The sequence below is a fragment of the Sparus aurata genome, chromosome 7, assembly GCF_900880675.1.
Source record: "Sparus aurata chromosome 7, fSpaAur1.1, whole genome shotgun sequence".
NCBI classification, from domain to species: domain Eukaryota; kingdom Metazoa; phylum Chordata; class Actinopteri; order Spariformes; family Sparidae; genus Sparus; species Sparus aurata.
In genome coordinates this window covers 20216118-20234301 of record NC_044193.1, presented here as the reverse complement: position 1 = coordinate 20234301, position 18184 = coordinate 20216118, and the positions used below count along the sequence as shown (strand labels likewise).

At 42.1% G+C, this 18184-nt stretch overlaps 1 protein-coding gene across 5 annotated transcripts in view; it reads right to left on the bottom strand.

The window, feature by feature from the left end:
- casz1 (castor zinc finger 1) overlaps nt 1-18184 on the bottom strand; it is a 78208-nt gene that overhangs the window by 19820 nt on the left and 40204 nt on the right. For 3 of the 5 annotated variants that reach the window (XM_030423138.1, XM_030423139.1, XM_030423136.1), the window contains exons 2-6: nt 15110-15661; nt 8517-9417; nt 6520-6585; nt 3784-3880; nt 1069-1233 (exon numbers count right to left, since the gene is read on the bottom strand). In XM_030423138.1, the coding sequence (XP_030278998.1) occupies nt 1069-1233; nt 3784-3880; nt 6520-6585; nt 8517-9417; nt 15110-15661 (1781 nt within the window). The remainder of the gene's footprint in view (nt 1-1068; nt 1234-3783; nt 3881-6519; nt 6586-8516; nt 9418-15109; nt 15662-18184) is intronic. The other 2 variants (XM_030423137.1, XM_030423140.1) reach the window with 1 other exon arrangement.

Genomic DNA, 18184 nt, shown 5'->3' with positions numbered 1-18184 from the left:
CCAACAGAGGGGGGAAAAAACAGGTAATGTTTGAATTAAAAGCAGCAATTGTATATCATCGCTGGCACTTTTCACCCGTGCAAACCGGGCAACTTCTCCATATTGAGTCAAACAATGAAAAAAATGCCACTCTGTTTTTTTCCCCCCTAAATCAAGGGAGCCCATGCCAACATCTGCAGGTTCTCAGGGACTGTTAAAACAAGGGCTGAAATATCCTAATAACAATTACGCCGTTAGAGGGGTTTAAAAAAGAATATATCTCAAGCCATCCTCCGCTGCGCTGCTGCCCTGCTGGTGAGAAAGCTCTCAGCACAATGACAAGTTGAAAATAAGCAGATGTGAAAAAATTAAACAAATCCAGAGGGGGGAATTATCTTCAACTGGCTGCTTGGTACTAAAAGATGAAAAATGTGTAGTTTATATAAACACCTAACTGAATTTTATCCATGCCAATTAAGGAGCGAGAGAGTGAAGAGGTGGGGAGAAGCAACCTCACATGTATTTGCCCTTTTTCAATTTTCTTTTATTTACTTTAAGAGACGTAGCAACCAAAGACACTTGGCGCAAATGAAAAAAAGTCTCTGCTTCCAGGCCACAGATGTGGGTAAAACTGTGTGACATCCACACATCCTGAAGTCGTGCATGTCTTACAAGTGACCTGCTTTTCCTGATCTGGACATTATCTATATCACAATGCTCATTTTTATATGTTGTTTCATACTGTCCTGAAATGATGCCATCGCTACTGAAAGTTGTTTTAAGGTTCTTATTGGACACAGAACCAGGCTTTAGGCCCTGTATGGACTGTGTGTGATCCAGTTTACTGACAATTGTTTTGTGGCCCTGGAAAGTAAACTGAATGATGAATTATGCATTTATCTCAAACATTACTATTTTTATCAGCATTAGTCAGTGTGTGTTTTTGTACTGCTTGTGAAAAACAGATGTGGCTATATTTGCTGATTTTTTTTCTGCCTTCGTGTATGTGCAGATCTACTGTACATGTTTGTGGGTTTATTGTGGGTATGTGTATAGGCAGAGGAAGAGGTGTGAGTCTGCGTAGTGTACCTGCATGCAGTGGTAATGGGTGCTTTTTCCATTGAGGTGGCAGCCATGGTAGTAGACACTGCAGTCGTCCAGAGGGCTGAAGCGCATGAAGCCATGCTGCAGGGAGTTGTCCCTCTTCTTGTGCATGTTGTAGTGCCTGATTACATCCTGCTTACTGGTAAACCTCTGCAAAAGGGGAGGGGGAAAAATAAACGGCAACAGGTTGGTGTTTATTTAAACCAGTCACAGAATCTGCAACAAGTCACTTTATCTCTGTGGAAGCAGCAGCTGCAACATGCAGGAGCCAATTGGCAGTTGAGCGAGGCTGTGCACACTGCAATAGAGAGGGCCAGGATGCCTTTAAACATGACGAGTTCTGTGGTTATTGATTTACTTTGCATATCTCAAAAGTAGTGTCCTATCCAAATGCAGCACCAAAGGCTCTGGGACTTTCTGAGCTCAGGAGGCGCTTCCACATGGAATGTGAAGTATGTTCCCCATACACCGACTGTCTCTGCATTATGTTTTCTCTTCCACCAAAATGTATTTTTTTAATTAAGATAACTCAATTGACATGCAAGATCACAGTTCTGATGTTTCTTGCTCTGGAAGAATTATGTTCCATGCAGATGGTTTCTCAGACATGCACAGGGGAAAACAGAAGACAACAGAAACAAACAAACAAACAAGCCAACCAAAAAACGTTTTCCCTTTCAATTCTCTGAGATATGATTCCAGTTTTAATTAAAGCATTAACACTCGCTTTTGGTGAAGGCTGCGCCTGTAACGATGAGTGAATATGCTAAGAGACCCGCCTTCTAAAATTACAAAATAATTAAATAAATAAATAAAATCCCTCCCACTCCGAGGAATAGGGAAGGGGAAACAGAAAAGTCACTCCACAGAGACCTGCAGCAACCAAATCTGCTGTAATTGGGCTTAAGCTGATGTTATAGAAACTGTAATGGGAGAAGCACAAATCAATGAGACAGTTCTGTCCTCAATCCATATTTATCTCCAGTTGAGGGAAAAACATCAGAAAGAACTATTCTAAAAAGCAACTAATTGCTGTACAAAGTAGGGTAATTGCTTTGTGTCATGTGTTCCACTTGCGCACAAGTAAAAAGCTAAGATCTCACACAGCTGTTAATTCCCTTGCTCTTGGCCTGTTTCCCAATGCATATTTCTGAGATGTTTGACTCCTGTAGGAGCAAACACTTTGTTGGGATTTTTAATCAAATCGATGGCATCTCAGAATTCATCACTTTTTGAATAATTTTTCCGGAAAAATCTGGAGCTCAGATCTGGGGTTTCTGGCATCCAATGGTTAATTGTGACCGGAAAGATAAGTTGAGCTGTGGTCATGGTACATTCGATCCATCAAGCTGTCAAAAATAGGCCACGGAGAGAGCTGACTGGGAAAAAGATCTCATTTTCAGTTGAGTGGTGATGAAGGTTGGAAGCCACTTGCTACATTTATTTTAGGATTCCCACTAGTGTGGCAAGATGCACACTCTCCCTCATGTACAAGCCCATGAAAGGAGAATGTTAAGACTCAGCCAATCGCCCAGAGGCTGGCAGTGGGATAATATTCCAGGAGAGTGTGTCATGTAACATTTCATGAGTTATCGCTTCGAAAGGGGCTGCTCATCACTGCCTGCTTGTTTTTTTCAGGGTATTGACATCCCGAGAGCTGGCTTCCAGAGCATATCTGTGTTTCCACGCAACGCAAAAGCAACAGAGAAATGTGGACCTGACCGTGGAAATTGCCATGATAACCTGAACTAATGCTCTAAATAATGACATGAAATGATTTTCCTTTGTATTCCTCCAAGAATGTGTCCCATCAGACTGTGAAGTGGGATTCATGCAGAAAATGAAAGCTTGGATCTGTAAATGCTTTTCACCACATAAACAATATTTATCGAGCGGTAATCTCTCTTGATCAGGAGCAGACAAAGGAGATTACATCTGAAGATGGCTTAATTCAGAAAATTGTTAGCAAAAGGAAGGAAAACACACAGAGCTCGAGCTGCGCATGGATTTTTGACATCTTTGACAAATCTTCTTGTGTTTGTCTAACTCTCTCAGGCCATATGCTACAGCAAACACAAGGCCTGTCTTATGATCTGCTCTGTGTTTTTTCTTCCTGTGCCATACATGACAACTCCTGGGACCAGGACAAGATTAATAACGTGAAGGGGGATTAAAGGCAGGCCCCCAGTCACTGGCAGATGTCTTCAGAAAAAGAGAACACATAAATAAAAAAGAGGCATATTTCAAGCATATTTACAATTAACCCTTGTGATAAAAGGCCAACTGTCAAAGACCAACTGTGCCGGGAAGACGCCTGCAAACTGAACGGATGTAAACACCCATAGCCTGTTCTGGAAACCAAAGGCCAACAAACTTTTCATCTAAGTACACTTTGGCAGGGTGTGACGGCAAAAAGGTGAACACAATACACTGTCTGTCTTTCCTAGGATCACCTCTTTATTGAGTCCTGAAGAAAAAAGATGCTCAGCTTCATGTCGCCTAAGCTACCCTTAAAGAAACAATAAAACTTAAGTGCCGACTAGTTTAACAAGTGACGGTGGCACTTGAAAATTACCTTTGTCTTAATTCTCTTACTGTGTGACAATATGACCTGTGAGGTTTTACTCAAGTCTGCAGGATACAAGAGAAAATGTGGAATTTGTATTTGGATGGTGCTCAAAAAAGTGATGAAATACTCACGCTCACCTGGTAGTTACACTCAGGGTCCATGCAGTGGTAATGCTCTCTGTACTGGTAGGCACAGTGCACGTGTCCACAGTGTTGACTTCCAGAGAACCTGAAAACCCAGTTGTGGGAAACATTTCAACAGAGCAGTGAATTAAAACGACGTGGGAACACATCAGAGCTTGTCGCATACAGAACAGTCGCAGGGATGAAAAAGCTGAATGATAAGAAGCTGGGAAAGATAACATTATCAACAGCAAATCAAGAATGATTAATGAAGAAATTATTTGGAATGCCACGAACGGCACAAAATGAAACAGGTGAAGGTGCTTTCAAAGGCATTATGCTCGTCTCACCTTCAAAGTAACACAGCTCACACCCTCAGACTGACTTCTGCTTTCCACACTGCTGCAACAATTTACCCGTCTGTCACACCAATTTCAGCCAAATTAGCTCCATTTATTTCCAAAGCAGCCGTAAGAGACACTTATTACACTGAAACCCTTTCCCCTCGACACGCATACACACACCCACTCAAGGATCGGGAACCCCGTGACTACTTTATTTCTCGACGCTGTGAAAACCCTTGTCAAATCAATGCACAGTTCTTTCAGGTTAACCACAGTTTTACCCCGGGAGGAAAAGGGTCAAGTATCTTGAGATGTAGGAACAACTCTGTCTACTTTTCCTCCCAAACCCTTGTAATCTGTCATCTGGAATCCAAAAAACAAATTTTAGTCTGGTGCTATTAAAAAAAAAAAAAAAAAAAGGCTGCCACTTGCTACAGTGTACAGCCACTTTTACGGTGGTGATTATAAGCCTGACGATGATGACTGTTAAAATCCTCCAATTACCAGTGAAAACACACAAATAAACATTTGCACTGCTGCTGCCAAGAACTCCATCTGCTAACGCAGAGGAGAGGGGGAAAAGGGGGCTAAGTAATATTTTTTCCATCTCTCTTTCGGTTTTTTCCTTGTTAGGATTATCCCAGAGCTGCATTTACAGATCACTTTGCCGAGTTCATTAAGCTAATTGAACGGCATATCCACTACTCTTTTTAAGTTGGCTGCTTGAGTGTGTGTGTGTGTGTGTGCGTGTGTGTGTCTGGAAAATGGTGACGGAGGTGGAGGGGCTTTGAGAGGTTTGATGGCTCTTTTAAAGAAGACAAAACCAGAAGTCCGACTGCGTGCATGCACACAATAAAGCCAACATATGTCCCGACCATTAGTGTTTTCTATACTCTTTTTTCACATATATACGCACACATTTACACTTATGAACACACAAAGCCCCCCCATCCCCTGGAGACTGTGGCCCACCCCTCTGCTCATTGCCCAGCTGTATCACTTTGCCTCTGGACAATTCCCACTTGCCGCGTCAGGGGGCCTAATGGGCCGCTGCTATTCAGCAGCAGATTAAATATTAATATCGCCACGATACAGAGATTGCAGCGCATCTCCAGTTACAATAGAGATACACAGATCAAAGTGCCGAGGCAATAGTGGGTGCATGAAAGCATTTAAAGAGTGAAAACTGCAACTAAACAGTACGAGGGAAGCTCTTTAAAACATCAAACTATAGTCTGGTGAGGAGATGAAGAACTTTTTTTTCTCTTTTCACACGGATTGAACATGAACATGTTTACAAAGCTGTTTTTTAGTATTAGTGTGCACTCATTAGCCCCAGCTCCAAAGAGGACCCTCCCCCGCTTCTACCTCCCCTCTCGGTGCTACATTTGCCCTTTTTATGAGCCCTCCTTTTCCATTTTTTTCCTCCCTCCTCTTCTATCCTTTCTCTTTTTTTCCCAACCCCAACACGGAAATTGAAACTGTATCTGGGCTTATCTGCAGCCTCCCCGTGCATCAACTGCCGAGATGTTTAGACAAATTTTATGCATTATGCAGCGCAAATATCAAAACAGTTCTTGGCAGTGCCAGCAGAAGCCTCATTAAAAATTCCTTAATTAAATCTTCTTGCAAAATGTAATCAGTCCAAGGAAGGGGTTTTGTGTGCATGTGTATGTGTGCGCAGAAGAGTACGCGTGTGTATGTGTGTGTGTGTGTGTGTGTGTGTGTGTCTGTCAGTGCCAAGGCTTTGATTTGTGCCCTTCATGTTATGGCTTGGAGAAGTAATCATTAACGCCAAAGCCACTTTGGCTTTTCAAATGCTGTTTTTCTCTCTTTTTAAATGGAATAAACAAACAAGTGATAATCACCTTTCTAGTGTCGGCTCAAAATGAATCCAGAATGGGAGACATTGTTCTGTGTCCATTGAAACCCAAGACACCTCCCCTCCCCTGATGCTTTTGTCTTTGTTGGTGTGAATGACAGACTTTTTAGATCAGTCACTCTCTCGTGTGTTCAACAATAAAGGGCAAAACTCAAGAAGAACCTGGCCCAGGCTTATATCCTCTCTGTGTCAGTTAACAGCTAACAGTACACAGTTGCACAGAATGATGTGCTCCTCAATGTTTTAGTGCTATACACACCACAAGTATTTATTCAACCAGTTACAGTAAGCTACCATTAAACCATTTCACTTTCATTACACCTCATCCCTCGACTTCCCCTCAGCACATAAATTTCAGTCTTTTCTTAATCAATTTACTGCACACAGAACACTTTCATACCCATCTACGATCTAGTTACATCACTGAATAAAACACACAACATCAGAGGATAAAAAAAAAGGTTCGCTCTGTTTTGGGTATATTTTTTCATTGGGAAGCACATTGAGGGATTTGCATACCTGGCAATATATTTCTGGTAGAGGTTGATGTCATCGCTGGCGGGTTTATCTGGTGGCAGGCCATTCCTAATGCAACAGCAAACACAAAAGGGACAGGATTAATGGTGAGGTTGGGCTGCCTGTTGTTAATAAAAACAAACTGACACAATATTTACTTACAAGCCGCTCCCAAACTTTGGACTATCAATATACATTTTCTTGTGGCACAACAGCGTTTTCATGTGCCGTATGAATCAGGGATAGAAGGCGCACACTTTGATGCATGGGCTCCCAACCAATGAAAGGCAAAATGCAGGAGCAAAGGGACATTAATCTTTTATGGGGGTATTTTGGAGAGTGCTCATATGCAAAACTGGATAATGGGGATGTGGAAGAAAAGCTCTGAAAAGGTCTTTTCTGATAATCTCTAAGGGCCTTGGCTCTAATACTGATGTCAAGTTGTCTCCAATCAGTCTGGACTCAGTTCCAACAAAGATGTAAGGCGACGCTGCAGCTTCAAATGCATACAGATCAAGCTAATCGACTTAGTGTCGGCTTCAGCTCAATCAGATTGAGTTCAAAAACGGGAAATCAAGAGGATCTCACTACATTACGGAGGCATGCTGACGGATGCTGTGTACTTTGTGCCACCTGTGATGTGAAGCAGGTAACGGTATTGTCTGTAGAAAGACAGTTATAATACAGTATTGGTTCTGCTTGCTCCCTTTCAGAGATGGCATTTAGCTCCATGTGAGCGGTTCCACACGGGGGATGACCTGAGGTTAATCTGGCCCAGAGGGGAGGATGCGCTGCCAGACATTCTCCCTAGCACCCCCTCACTCCGTGTATACAAGCACCAGACTGGGTCAGTTAGCCAAGCTTGCAGCACCACTGAGCCCCAACCTGACAAAGGCCAAAGCCTGAGGGAGAGGTGCCGGAGGGCTCTTGAACAGTGTCTTTGATAGGTCTTGACTAACTAGAGACAAGGTCAAAACCAATCAAACAGACTCTGGGAGCTGTTTCCTACTGGTAGTGTACACGACTGTAGGCTAGCTCCCCAAACCCCTCGTTTGCTTCCTTTAAAGTGCACTCGTCAGGCAGTGCAGATTCGGCCCCTGTGACTCGCCGGGAGGTTAGTCATGGCTCCAAAGTAATTAAAGGGAGAGTTGTTACACCCTAGCCAAACGAAAGAAGTCAGTCACTTTGCGATGACTGTGCTAAATCAGTCTCCACGGAGTGCTACAGCGAGTAAACACTTCATGTGCCTTCGCAACTCATCATGTCGTGGATCTATTGGGCACTGTGCGCTATTTCACACTACATTCCTGTTGGCTGCTGTGGAGGTAGCAATTACCTTTGCGTTAGGCTAACTGACTCACAGTAGCAGTTAAGTGTATGTGAGCTCCACATTAGCTCCAAGGTGTTCCACTGGAGTCTTTTTAATTCACCAGTAAACTTTAAAGTAAAATTTTAATGACAAGTTATGCAATTTATTAGCTCATTCTCATGATGTATGAATTGATGTTGTGTAAATAACTAATACAGTAACTCACACACTATTTTTGTTACTGCATTACATTTGAGAAGTTTGGTCATGGACAACGAAATAACAAATTCATTTTGGTGTATTTGTTACACCATTTTACAATATGCGGCACAATTCTTTTCCGCACAATCCTGCCGAACTGAAATGAACAAATGTTTAGTTTTTCTTGATTCTCTTTTTCAAAAAGGCCACGCCCATTTTTGGCTGCACCATTTTGACTTTTTTTGCATAACGCTTCCAGGGTTTCACCACTCCACCTAAAAAAACTGAATACAATCTGGATCAAATCTAATCTGACTGCATTAACTCCAAAATCTGATGTACATTTTCCTTCCTGTGTAACCATAACAAAACGATTAAATTAAGTGAATTGCTTATAAGTTTACAAAATTCCTTTTGGTATAAAACTTCTATATATATAAATCTATCTGTATTTGTATTTTGTTGCAGATTAAAAATGTGGAAGACTTACTTAACAGAGGAAACAGTGCCCGTGGTGATGGAGTCAGTCTTGGAAAAGCTGGACTTCAGGTAGTCAGAGGTGTTGAAGCTTAGGTGTCCCGCCTGGTCCATTGTGATCCCTGGAGCAATGCCTGCTCCAGCTGCGCCTGCGGTGGGGACACCAGGAGCTCCCGGGTTCCCTGGTGCTGTTGCAAGGACATTGGGCATCAGTGAGGCCTCGGGAGTTCCTGGCATTAGCTTCTGAATTGTTCTGATGTCATACTTCGAAGGGCGGCCCACTTTGCCAGTCTTAAAGGCAATGGCACCGCCCATGTCAGGGTTGCCCTCACCAGGCTTGAAGAGGTGCAGAAACTTGACATTTTCCAAGTCGTATTTAGATGGTCGCTTGTAAGCGTTGCCATTCTGCTGCTGTAGACTTTCACCCATCTTCAGCTTTTGGATAAAGAAGTCATACTTAGAGGCTCGAGATGCCATGTTCTGCATGTGAGAGGGATTTGGTGGCTGGGAAGTGCCCAGCTGAGGTCCTCCTGGCTGTTTGTGGTCCAGGCTGGAAGGGTAGATCTGTGCCTCGGCCCCTGGGAGGCACGCAGAGGTCTGGAGCATGGCAGCGCTCTTTTCTTGGGCCAGTTTTGAGTTGAGGTCGTCTGGTTTGGGTGGGGAAGCATGCATGGGCCAAGGTAGGGTCTCGCCAGCTTTTAGCTTGCGAATGTACTCTTCGTACTTGGAGAAGCGAGCACGCCGTGAGGCCTCCTCACTGCTGAGGGATGAGGGGTCTGAGGTAGCGGCTTTGAGCTTCTCAAAGCTGATCTTCTTGGTCAGCTCATCCCTTACCTGCTGGTCATCATAACCGAACATTCCCAAAAATTCATTCATGGTGTTGGCTGCATAGTCTCGCAGGGCAGATGCTTCTCCTGCAAAGAGAAAAATGATGGTGATCCTCTGGTTAAGATGCTGTCAGATTTTTCCTTTCATAGTTGCTACCAGCTGAAAACATGTTGAGTTCAGAGTCCCTCTTTGGTGGCTTCTGGCATTGCTGTAAGTCTTTACTTAAAACAGCACATTTTAGTATAATTGTTGTTTTATTTGAGGAGTAAAACTGAACCCAACTTAACCCCAAGTTCAAGACGTGTTAATCAGTGGCCAAACTCACCCACTCAGCCCACCAAGTGTCTCTCTCTCTCATTACATGCTGACTGATGCTTGCTTGAGGAGTCTGACACTGTCACCATGCTTTTGTAGCTGAACTGGGCAATATAGACTATATTTGACAATTAATGACATTGAATACATTAGTTACAAATGAACTAATCTGGCAAAGTAGAAATGCAAGTCCATTTACGATTATGAAGTCGAGAATATGCTTTATCCAATTAATTTTTGTCCAATGCTCTCTCACCTTAACACTTTAGGGAAATATGCTGTTACATTACTGCTACATTATTATTATTATCATATCTATTTTTCTGAGAAAAAAAAAAACATGTAGACATATAATTGATTTGATTATGTTATTCTTGGTATTTCAGAGCTGCAGTAAATCTAACAACAGGAAAAATGATTCTGCACTGCAAGCTACAACAGCCTCTGTACATGTCTGTGTATTCATGTGTCTACAAACAAGCAGTCTGAGGCATTGCTCTTCCTGTTTTGGTTGCACTATAAGACGGTCCTGCAGCATTTGCGGGTGATTGTGCTAAAAGAGACACTGAACAAACAAACGTTTCTGATTTTTCATTTTGATTATGTTATTCAGTCATAATAATAGTAATTCTTTAATTATAAGTTCATCAGAGAATAACTCTCGAATAAATCAAACATTCTACACCTAACAGTGTGACATTTTTGTGACCATATTAAGAGACCTCATGTGAGAAAAAAATGTATAGGCGAGGCTCTAGAAAAAAAACTGCTGATACCACTTCTTGAAATGAATAACACTATCAGCCCATTTCCCTGCAAAAAATGTTTACATGATGACTAATGCTAGACAATCACAGAAAATTAAAATGACAGAATTTTAACAACTATCTGAGAAATTATTACATGTTAAATGCAACTCATAAAATCTCCCATTAATCTTGTTGAAAATAAGATGATTATTGTGTCACCTTCAAGAGTGAAAAGAACGAATCCTCTCCTCCTTTCCTCTTTTTACACATTTGTGAACTGAAACATCACTTTCATTTTAAGAGTCCATTAAATTGGACAACTTCCCCAAGGACATAGGCGAAATATAGTCAATGTATAGTTTAATTGCATTATGTGGAGATTAATTCTGGCCCATTAACTTTCATCCAGGTTAGTGCAAGGGGTCAGAGAGTGGGGGAAAGGGAAAAGTGGTGGGGCCTGAAAGCAGTGGAGGGACAAAGTTCTGCATAAAGAAGAAGAGTGTGGAAAGAGAGGATAACTGTTCAGAGAGAGGGTGCATGAGAGAGGAACAATAAATAGAGAGGGAGGACTTGTGAGGCAGCTTCTCAAACATCTCCTGTTGTGTCGGTCTGCATTTTAGGCAGGATACCAGAACACAGACTTGCTAGTAATGCAGCAGATGATAATTTCACCTGGGTCATGTAAAAGCTTTGGCCCTCTTGACTTGTCCTTGGCAACGCTACAGGAACAGGGTCCAAAACCTTTTTTTAAAAATTAGTTTTATTGCTTTTTACATCACCAGAGCAACATATGGGCTGGCGAGCAGTAACACCACCTACCACCCGGGTAATTAATACGCAAATATTTCAGCTCTTGTCTCAGATTTCTCAGTTATTGCTAAATCAGTCGCTGTGCCCTGCCTTTCACGTCTCCTGCGCAGCATGTAAAATAATCCCTAAATTTCCATTCAGCGTGTTGGGGTTGCTCCTCCGCGCAGTGGATTGGTATGAAAGAGTATCTGGAGGATCGAAAGGGCATGAAAAATTTAAGAGAAATGGATCAGGTATTTGAGAGGGATTACCTGCGTGTTTGCTACAGATTGTTTTAACAAATCTACCACGTTTTCACATGTACTGAAACCACAGAGTGACATAAACAAGCATCGGGGGCTGGATACAGACCAGCTGAACTTATTCAATATTGACGTTTCTGTTGTTCCTTATGCTTCTCAACTGATAATGGCATATGTCACAAAAGATCACCTGAAAGTCATTTGAACATGTCAAAGTGCAACTTGGCAGAACATTCTTCTCATTTGATTTAGGTGTTGATAAGCTTGGTACTTGGTTGGATTTTATTGCTACTGTATTTATAAGGGCTTCTCAGGTCACAGCATATCATATAGCTCTAAAGTTAGGACGGACCTGCCCAGTCAGAAAATCCAACTACACTTTACTGTGTGGGGAATGATATCTACAAAGAGCAAGGTAAAATAAACACTAATTTAGAAACTGTCACCGTTGATTATGTATCAATTGTGTAAATAACATTGCTAATGCCTGTCGTATTGCAGTAGGTATTAAATTAAAGAAAATACCTGTAATTTCTGTTGGTCAGTTGGGTCAATTGCTAATTATTGCAGAGAGACTAGTGGTTTGTGTCATGGGAGCATGCCTTTTCCATATTCTATTTGCTGAGGGTATTATCATCACCTTCTCCAAAAATTAGTCGAGTCTCTTTATTCATCAGCAGAGCCGTGTGACGAGCTATCAACGAAAGGCAAATGATTGGACTTGAAAGGATTATGACTGGGACTGACAGGAGATAACCTTTCTAAAACACCATGTAAATGAGTTTCCTACTCAAGCCCTATCTGGCTGCCTCTTAATGATGCAATGTGACACCATGTGGGAAACTATGTACGGGTGCATGGGTTAAGGTGAGATTGGCCCTACCACTAATGCTACCGCACACCCATTTAAAAAGAAATAAATAAACCTCCCTTTTCTCTTCTGTTCAGTAACGCAGCTGACAAGTCCCTCTGCACTCTCTCCGGTGTCACTGGAAAATCTACAAAGAAGTGCTGCCTAATCTTGACACTTCAGGCAAGCAAAATCCAACACACGACAGACACCGGCCTCGTCTGTATTTTAGGCAATTAGGCCACATTTTCCCTCCCCAATATGATAACAGATGGGTATTATATCTCTTTTGGCTGACCAAACATGGCCATCCGAGTGGCATAGCTTCCCTGCTCACAGGAATGAGAGGCAGAGGTGTCGCTGATGATAAAGGTGCATGCTAGTGGCTATATATGGACTACCCGAGTTTGAATACCCTCTAAAGGACGTCCGTTTTTTAACCACTCAAGCACAATGTAAACGATTTGGTGAAAAATATATATATTTTTTAATAACACGCAGTGTTTTTCAGCAGAGTTCAGTTGGGGAAAGTTTTGAATGGTGGGATTCTTTTATATGGAACAATCATTTAAATGGAGATTTAAAAAGCAATTTGTGTTCATGTTAGTGAATTAGTTTAAGTGTGTTTTGTTTTAAATGGACAGTGGTATCCTAATGAAGAGTTGCTTTGAATAAATGACATTATGTGCATTTGTTCGGACTAATCTGACACAGACAAAACTGTACGGAGCTTCAAACTTGCTTGTTGTTTGGTTAGTTAATTAACAGGCAGTAAATAGAGAGTGCTTTGAAACAGCTTGGAATGAACAATAACCTTTTACAGTGAACCCAGAATTGCAAATGGAAGTCATGGTCAAGCCTGTTTGATCCATCGCTATGAGCATCTCTGTCATTGCTTTCATAGTTTTTTTTATTCATTGGTTTTTTTCCATTGACTGGCTTATGAGGGCTCTAATGCGACATCTAAATTATCTAGGAAAAGTATTCTGGGGTTTTGCACTGATAGGAAATCCGCACGATGCCTCAATGTGAGGAGTTAAATGTTTTGAAGGTCGCAGTTTCTCTCATTGATCTTGCAATGTTTGTTAATTACATTGTCACTGATGTTATGAGAGATAATTAAGCCACTATGTTTATATGCATAATTACGTGCACTCCGCATCAGCCTTTGAAAGACAGCGGTGCGCGCGCGAGAGAGAGAGCGGGGAAAAAAATGTTTTAATTGTGAGCTGAGCAGAAACGTGGCAATATAGATGCCCTAGTTACAATCAACAAAGAGCAACTCTGAAAAAAAAAAAAAAACACTCTAAAGACAAGATTTGCAACTGATGCAGTGCGCTCTCCCCGCAGTCTTCAAACACTTCGGCTTTGTTGTGAGATGTAAAGTAGTGAGGCAACCAGTGAAGGGAAAGTTGTAGGCCTGCTACACAACAGTAATACATATTTACAGACAGGCTTTTTTACGGCCATGAAATAAACACAAAATGACTAATTAAAACCACAAAGCCTTTTTCATTTGCCTCTGAAATGAAACCTGCTTCATTTTCTGAGAAGCCCCTGCCCCCAATTCTGTATGTGGCCAGAGCTACTGCCGTGCAGATAGTGAAAACCAAAAGAAATGTAGACAAAAAGAGCATGTGTACATGACTCTGAGGTAGATACCTAAACCTAGATGAAAGACCAAAAAACTGTTAAACTGAGGTGAGCAAGCACAAAACAAAACTTGTTTTTGTACCGCAACAACCGGTCTCGCCTGCAAATTGCTGTTTTTTTTCTCTCGCTGTCTGTGACACAGGCTTTATCTATTCATATAACCGAGCAATGTTTTTTTGCCCCTTTTTACAGCTCTGTTTTAACTTCTGCTACACAAAGGCCATTCTCTCATATAGTGCATATGCGCTAGTTTCAAGGGTCACAAAGTGTATAACCGTAAAAGGTGCTTTCTTAAAAGATTGTTTGTGCTGTTGACGCACACTATTGCCACTTCAGAATGACTGTTGGAAGTCTCTGCCAGCTTTATCTATTTGATAATCAGTGAATTATACCTAGGGAACATCATGTCATGATTAAACAGGGGTTATTATGAGTCATTTACAAGAGCATATAGCATTAAGGAATATATTAAAACATGCCCATGTCTGCTAACAGCAAATACATGAATCTCCTGTTGTTTGTGAAAGATAATAACATAGTTAACTGTGATATGGCATTGCAATATAACTTCCCTGTTTCTGACTGTATCTGACAATTCATCTCTTGGATTTGGCAACTGTGAAAAAAACCCAGAACTGCTCCACAGCAAAACTACGACTCCATGTAATAGAGGAGCTTGAAGCAGTGGCTAAGTTTAGTGAGCTTAGGGAAAATCAAAGACTCAATATGTAATCCTGGGTGTAATATGAAGCTTAGCCTGGTCCTGCCATGCGCTCTTGGCCCACAGCTGCCGAGAGAGTGCATAAACGGCCTTACGTTGTAAGCCTACTCCATTTATGAATTTATAGTGAACTACACACTGACAAGTTCCTGTTTTCCCCCCTGGCCTGCCAGTTGTATCTGTCTTTAGGGTAATAATGTCACTGGCTATTCATAATGTAACTCTAGAGTGTCTCTTTCCAATAATGGGCACACTTAAGCTTATGTGGATGTGCCAATGTCACCCACGCTCTATTTGAGCCTTTGCCCTGTAACACTATGGAGTGGAATGATTTGAAGGGCAAAGGTAGCTTTAGTAGTTGGTTTAAGATGTATGCAAAGGGTCGAGTTTAAATCAGAGTGTGGCTCACTGATTGGAGGACAGAGAGTCAAAATGTACCTGGAGAGGCGAAAGGTGCTTGGCGACTCTGGGCTTCGCCGGGTGGTATGTAGGTGTCATCTTTTGAAGCTTTGTCTTCAGGTTCTTTGTTGTCATGGAAACTGCCACCCTGAGACCCTGCCGCTGGCTCGGCCTCCTCTTCGTCATCACTGCAGCCTTTGGGCTGGACCATGTACACACCCTCTGGAGGGCCGTCTTCGTCAGTGCTGACTTTGAGTTCATGCTCCTGCTCATCGTCAGGAGCTGGCGGCTCATCGCCATACTCGCCGTTGACCCACTTCTCAATGGCCTCACGTCTCTTCTGGTCTTCCTCTAGGCTCTGACTTAGGCTCAGGCTCTCGGGGAAGTTGGTCTCATTGTCATCGTAGTGGGAACTGCCACGCTCGCTGTTGTCTGCTACACTCTGGTCTCCCTCTGCATTCTGGGAGCTGCTGTCGAACACCACCTGGCGGCTCAGCTTGGCACAGATAGCGTTGAGTTTTAGGCCACCTTTCCTTTTGGCGGCCATCTTGGATTTTCCTGAGGTCGTTTCAGTGCATAAACTCCTTTCAGCTGAAACAAAAAGAAAAAGAAAAAGATATGCGATCATTTAAACTCGTCCAATACCACATTATATGTGTCGCGGTTTAACAAAACATAACTCCACTTTTCACCCAATAAGCAGGTTTTTTAAATGTGCGTCATGCTTTCACGACGACCAGAAACAAAGTTTGAACCGGTGTTTCACATGTCATCAACTTGTACTGATTTTAAACATCACAATGGAAAAAACAACATAGAACAAGAGTGATGGCTGCTATAAATAACATCCAAAAGCACTTAACAATAACGGCACAAGACTGGAAGGACACACAGAGATACTGTACATATCTTTCTAAGTCACACCTCTTCGGTCAGCTCAGAGGGGTGGAAAAAAAAAATGGAGAGAAAAAAAAAAAACACAGGGAGCTGAAAATCGCTGGCAGATAGGTATCAGACCCCCTACGGTACTACAAGCAGCAAAGACACGGCTACATAATCCTTCACATGACAGCGCTATAGAGACACTGTGAAATGTTATCTTCAGTCTCACCTCAAGAGGCTGTGGTCCTGCCACTGAGTGGGGGGCTGCTCAGCATTAAAGCTGTCAGGATGTGGAGTGAATGCGCTGAGCACTTTTGGGCTTTTTGGAGCCGCGTTCTCATGTTGGCTATTCGGTGGGATTAGACTCAATATCTTGTTCTGTGGAGACTGCTGGTTTCACTTTATTAAGTGAAAATAATAAGCCGTGTACATAAGCTCTTCCTACCCTCTGCTGTCTTTATCTGGTGATCTTACCAAGACAGCAACATGGACACATCGGGCGAAAAATGTTGTAGTAGCTGTGTTTTACATATCTTTGCTTAACAAGACATGCTGCACAGTCTCAACATTTTTTCCCCCCTCAGTGCGGCCTCTGTGAACAATAGACCATGATAGAGTGTGCTTTGGGGCAGGAATGGGTGGCATTATTTCAACCCAAGTGGGGCTATCTTTATAACATGTCCTCTGATGAGGCAGGAACAGCTGCCTGTGGCATTCCATATCCAGAGCTGCCTTTTTAGGGCAGAAAATGCACTCTGGTACCTTTCACTTTATTTCCAGAGCCACCAAAGTTCACCCTCCAACAGCAATTTTCCAGACTCAAAATCAAGGCCAGATCTTTATCAGGTTGTAAATAACTTTCAAAAAGCGAGCAGGAGGTGACCGTGAGTAACACAGTATTTATGATATTAAAAAAAAAAACGGGGGAATCGCCAGGGATCAGACGAGCATTTTAAATCGTATTCTGCTTTTACTTTAAAGCTTTGTCAGTTGAGGCTCTGTGAAAACAGTTAAAGAGCAGATATATTTCTTCTGTGTGTGTGAAGTTGTATTGAATCTTAACTGAGCCACACTGTGGTTAAGATAATACACCATACTGAGCTACGGACATACCATTTCAGCAGACAAAAAATGTGATATCAGACGTAACTAAGTTCTATCTTAAAGACTCAATTCGCTCTCTGTAACAATGAGTGCGAGCCACTTCATTTTCCCTCAGCCATAAAGCCAAGCACAATCATGTGTGAGCCATTGCCAGCATTATGTAAATCACATCGGTGCGACATAAAATCCTGTTTTCATTTTCTTTTGCAAAGCTGTGGAATCATTAGAGGATATACAATTTGAAGGAGTTTACAGATCACCCCATCGCCAGCAGACAATGCACCCCCGTGCTCGCCACACATGCTTTCTCAGTTACTGTATTTACATTGCCGACTTCCTCCCTGAAACAATGACTTCAGGAATTATGTAGTTTTGAGTGGGCCATATATCAGCGGCACATTACTGTACAATTTAGTGTTAGACAATTGCAGGCGGGGGTGAAAGGGTCACTTTTCAGGAGACAGCAATTTTGGAAGGAAAAAAAAAGGAATCAGCTGGAAAAACTATTAGGAAGTGGAAGACATAAATTTTCAAGTTTTTCTTTTTTTTTCAGAAAGGAAGATTGAGGTCATTTGGGTGTTGCAGTGAAGGTCATTTTTACTGTTTACTGCGTTCAGTATTTCATGCTTTAACTACCGATTTCCTTTGCATCGCAATCTCAGGCTCCTTGTAGGAAATGACCCCTACACAGTTGTTTCTTTCCATTAGTGAGTATTTATGTATGATTTTCTGTTAACAATACGGAGCGTGAGTAGAGGACCAAGTGCTACCGGTTGAGTATCTAAGCAGGCCTCTAACTGAATTATCAGACATATTCATTGTTTTCTTTTTAAAGGTAGGGCGTGATTTAAAACAAATTTAAGATTGTGAGCCTCCCGTGAGGAGGAACATGCTATGGTTCGATGGTTTATGGAAGCTGTCTAAACTATTATTTATGCTGAGGGTTTCTGTCCACAGCAGCTTTTTGCCATTGCTTACAATAGGGATTGCTATGGTAACACTAAGCTGTTTACCCCAAGTCGTTTGTGTGCATGATAGCGTACAATGAGATAAAATCTGTGGGGACCTACATGAAAGAACAACTTTTCCCTCTGGGACCTGCTCCCCCACCTCCCTGAGAGTCCAGTA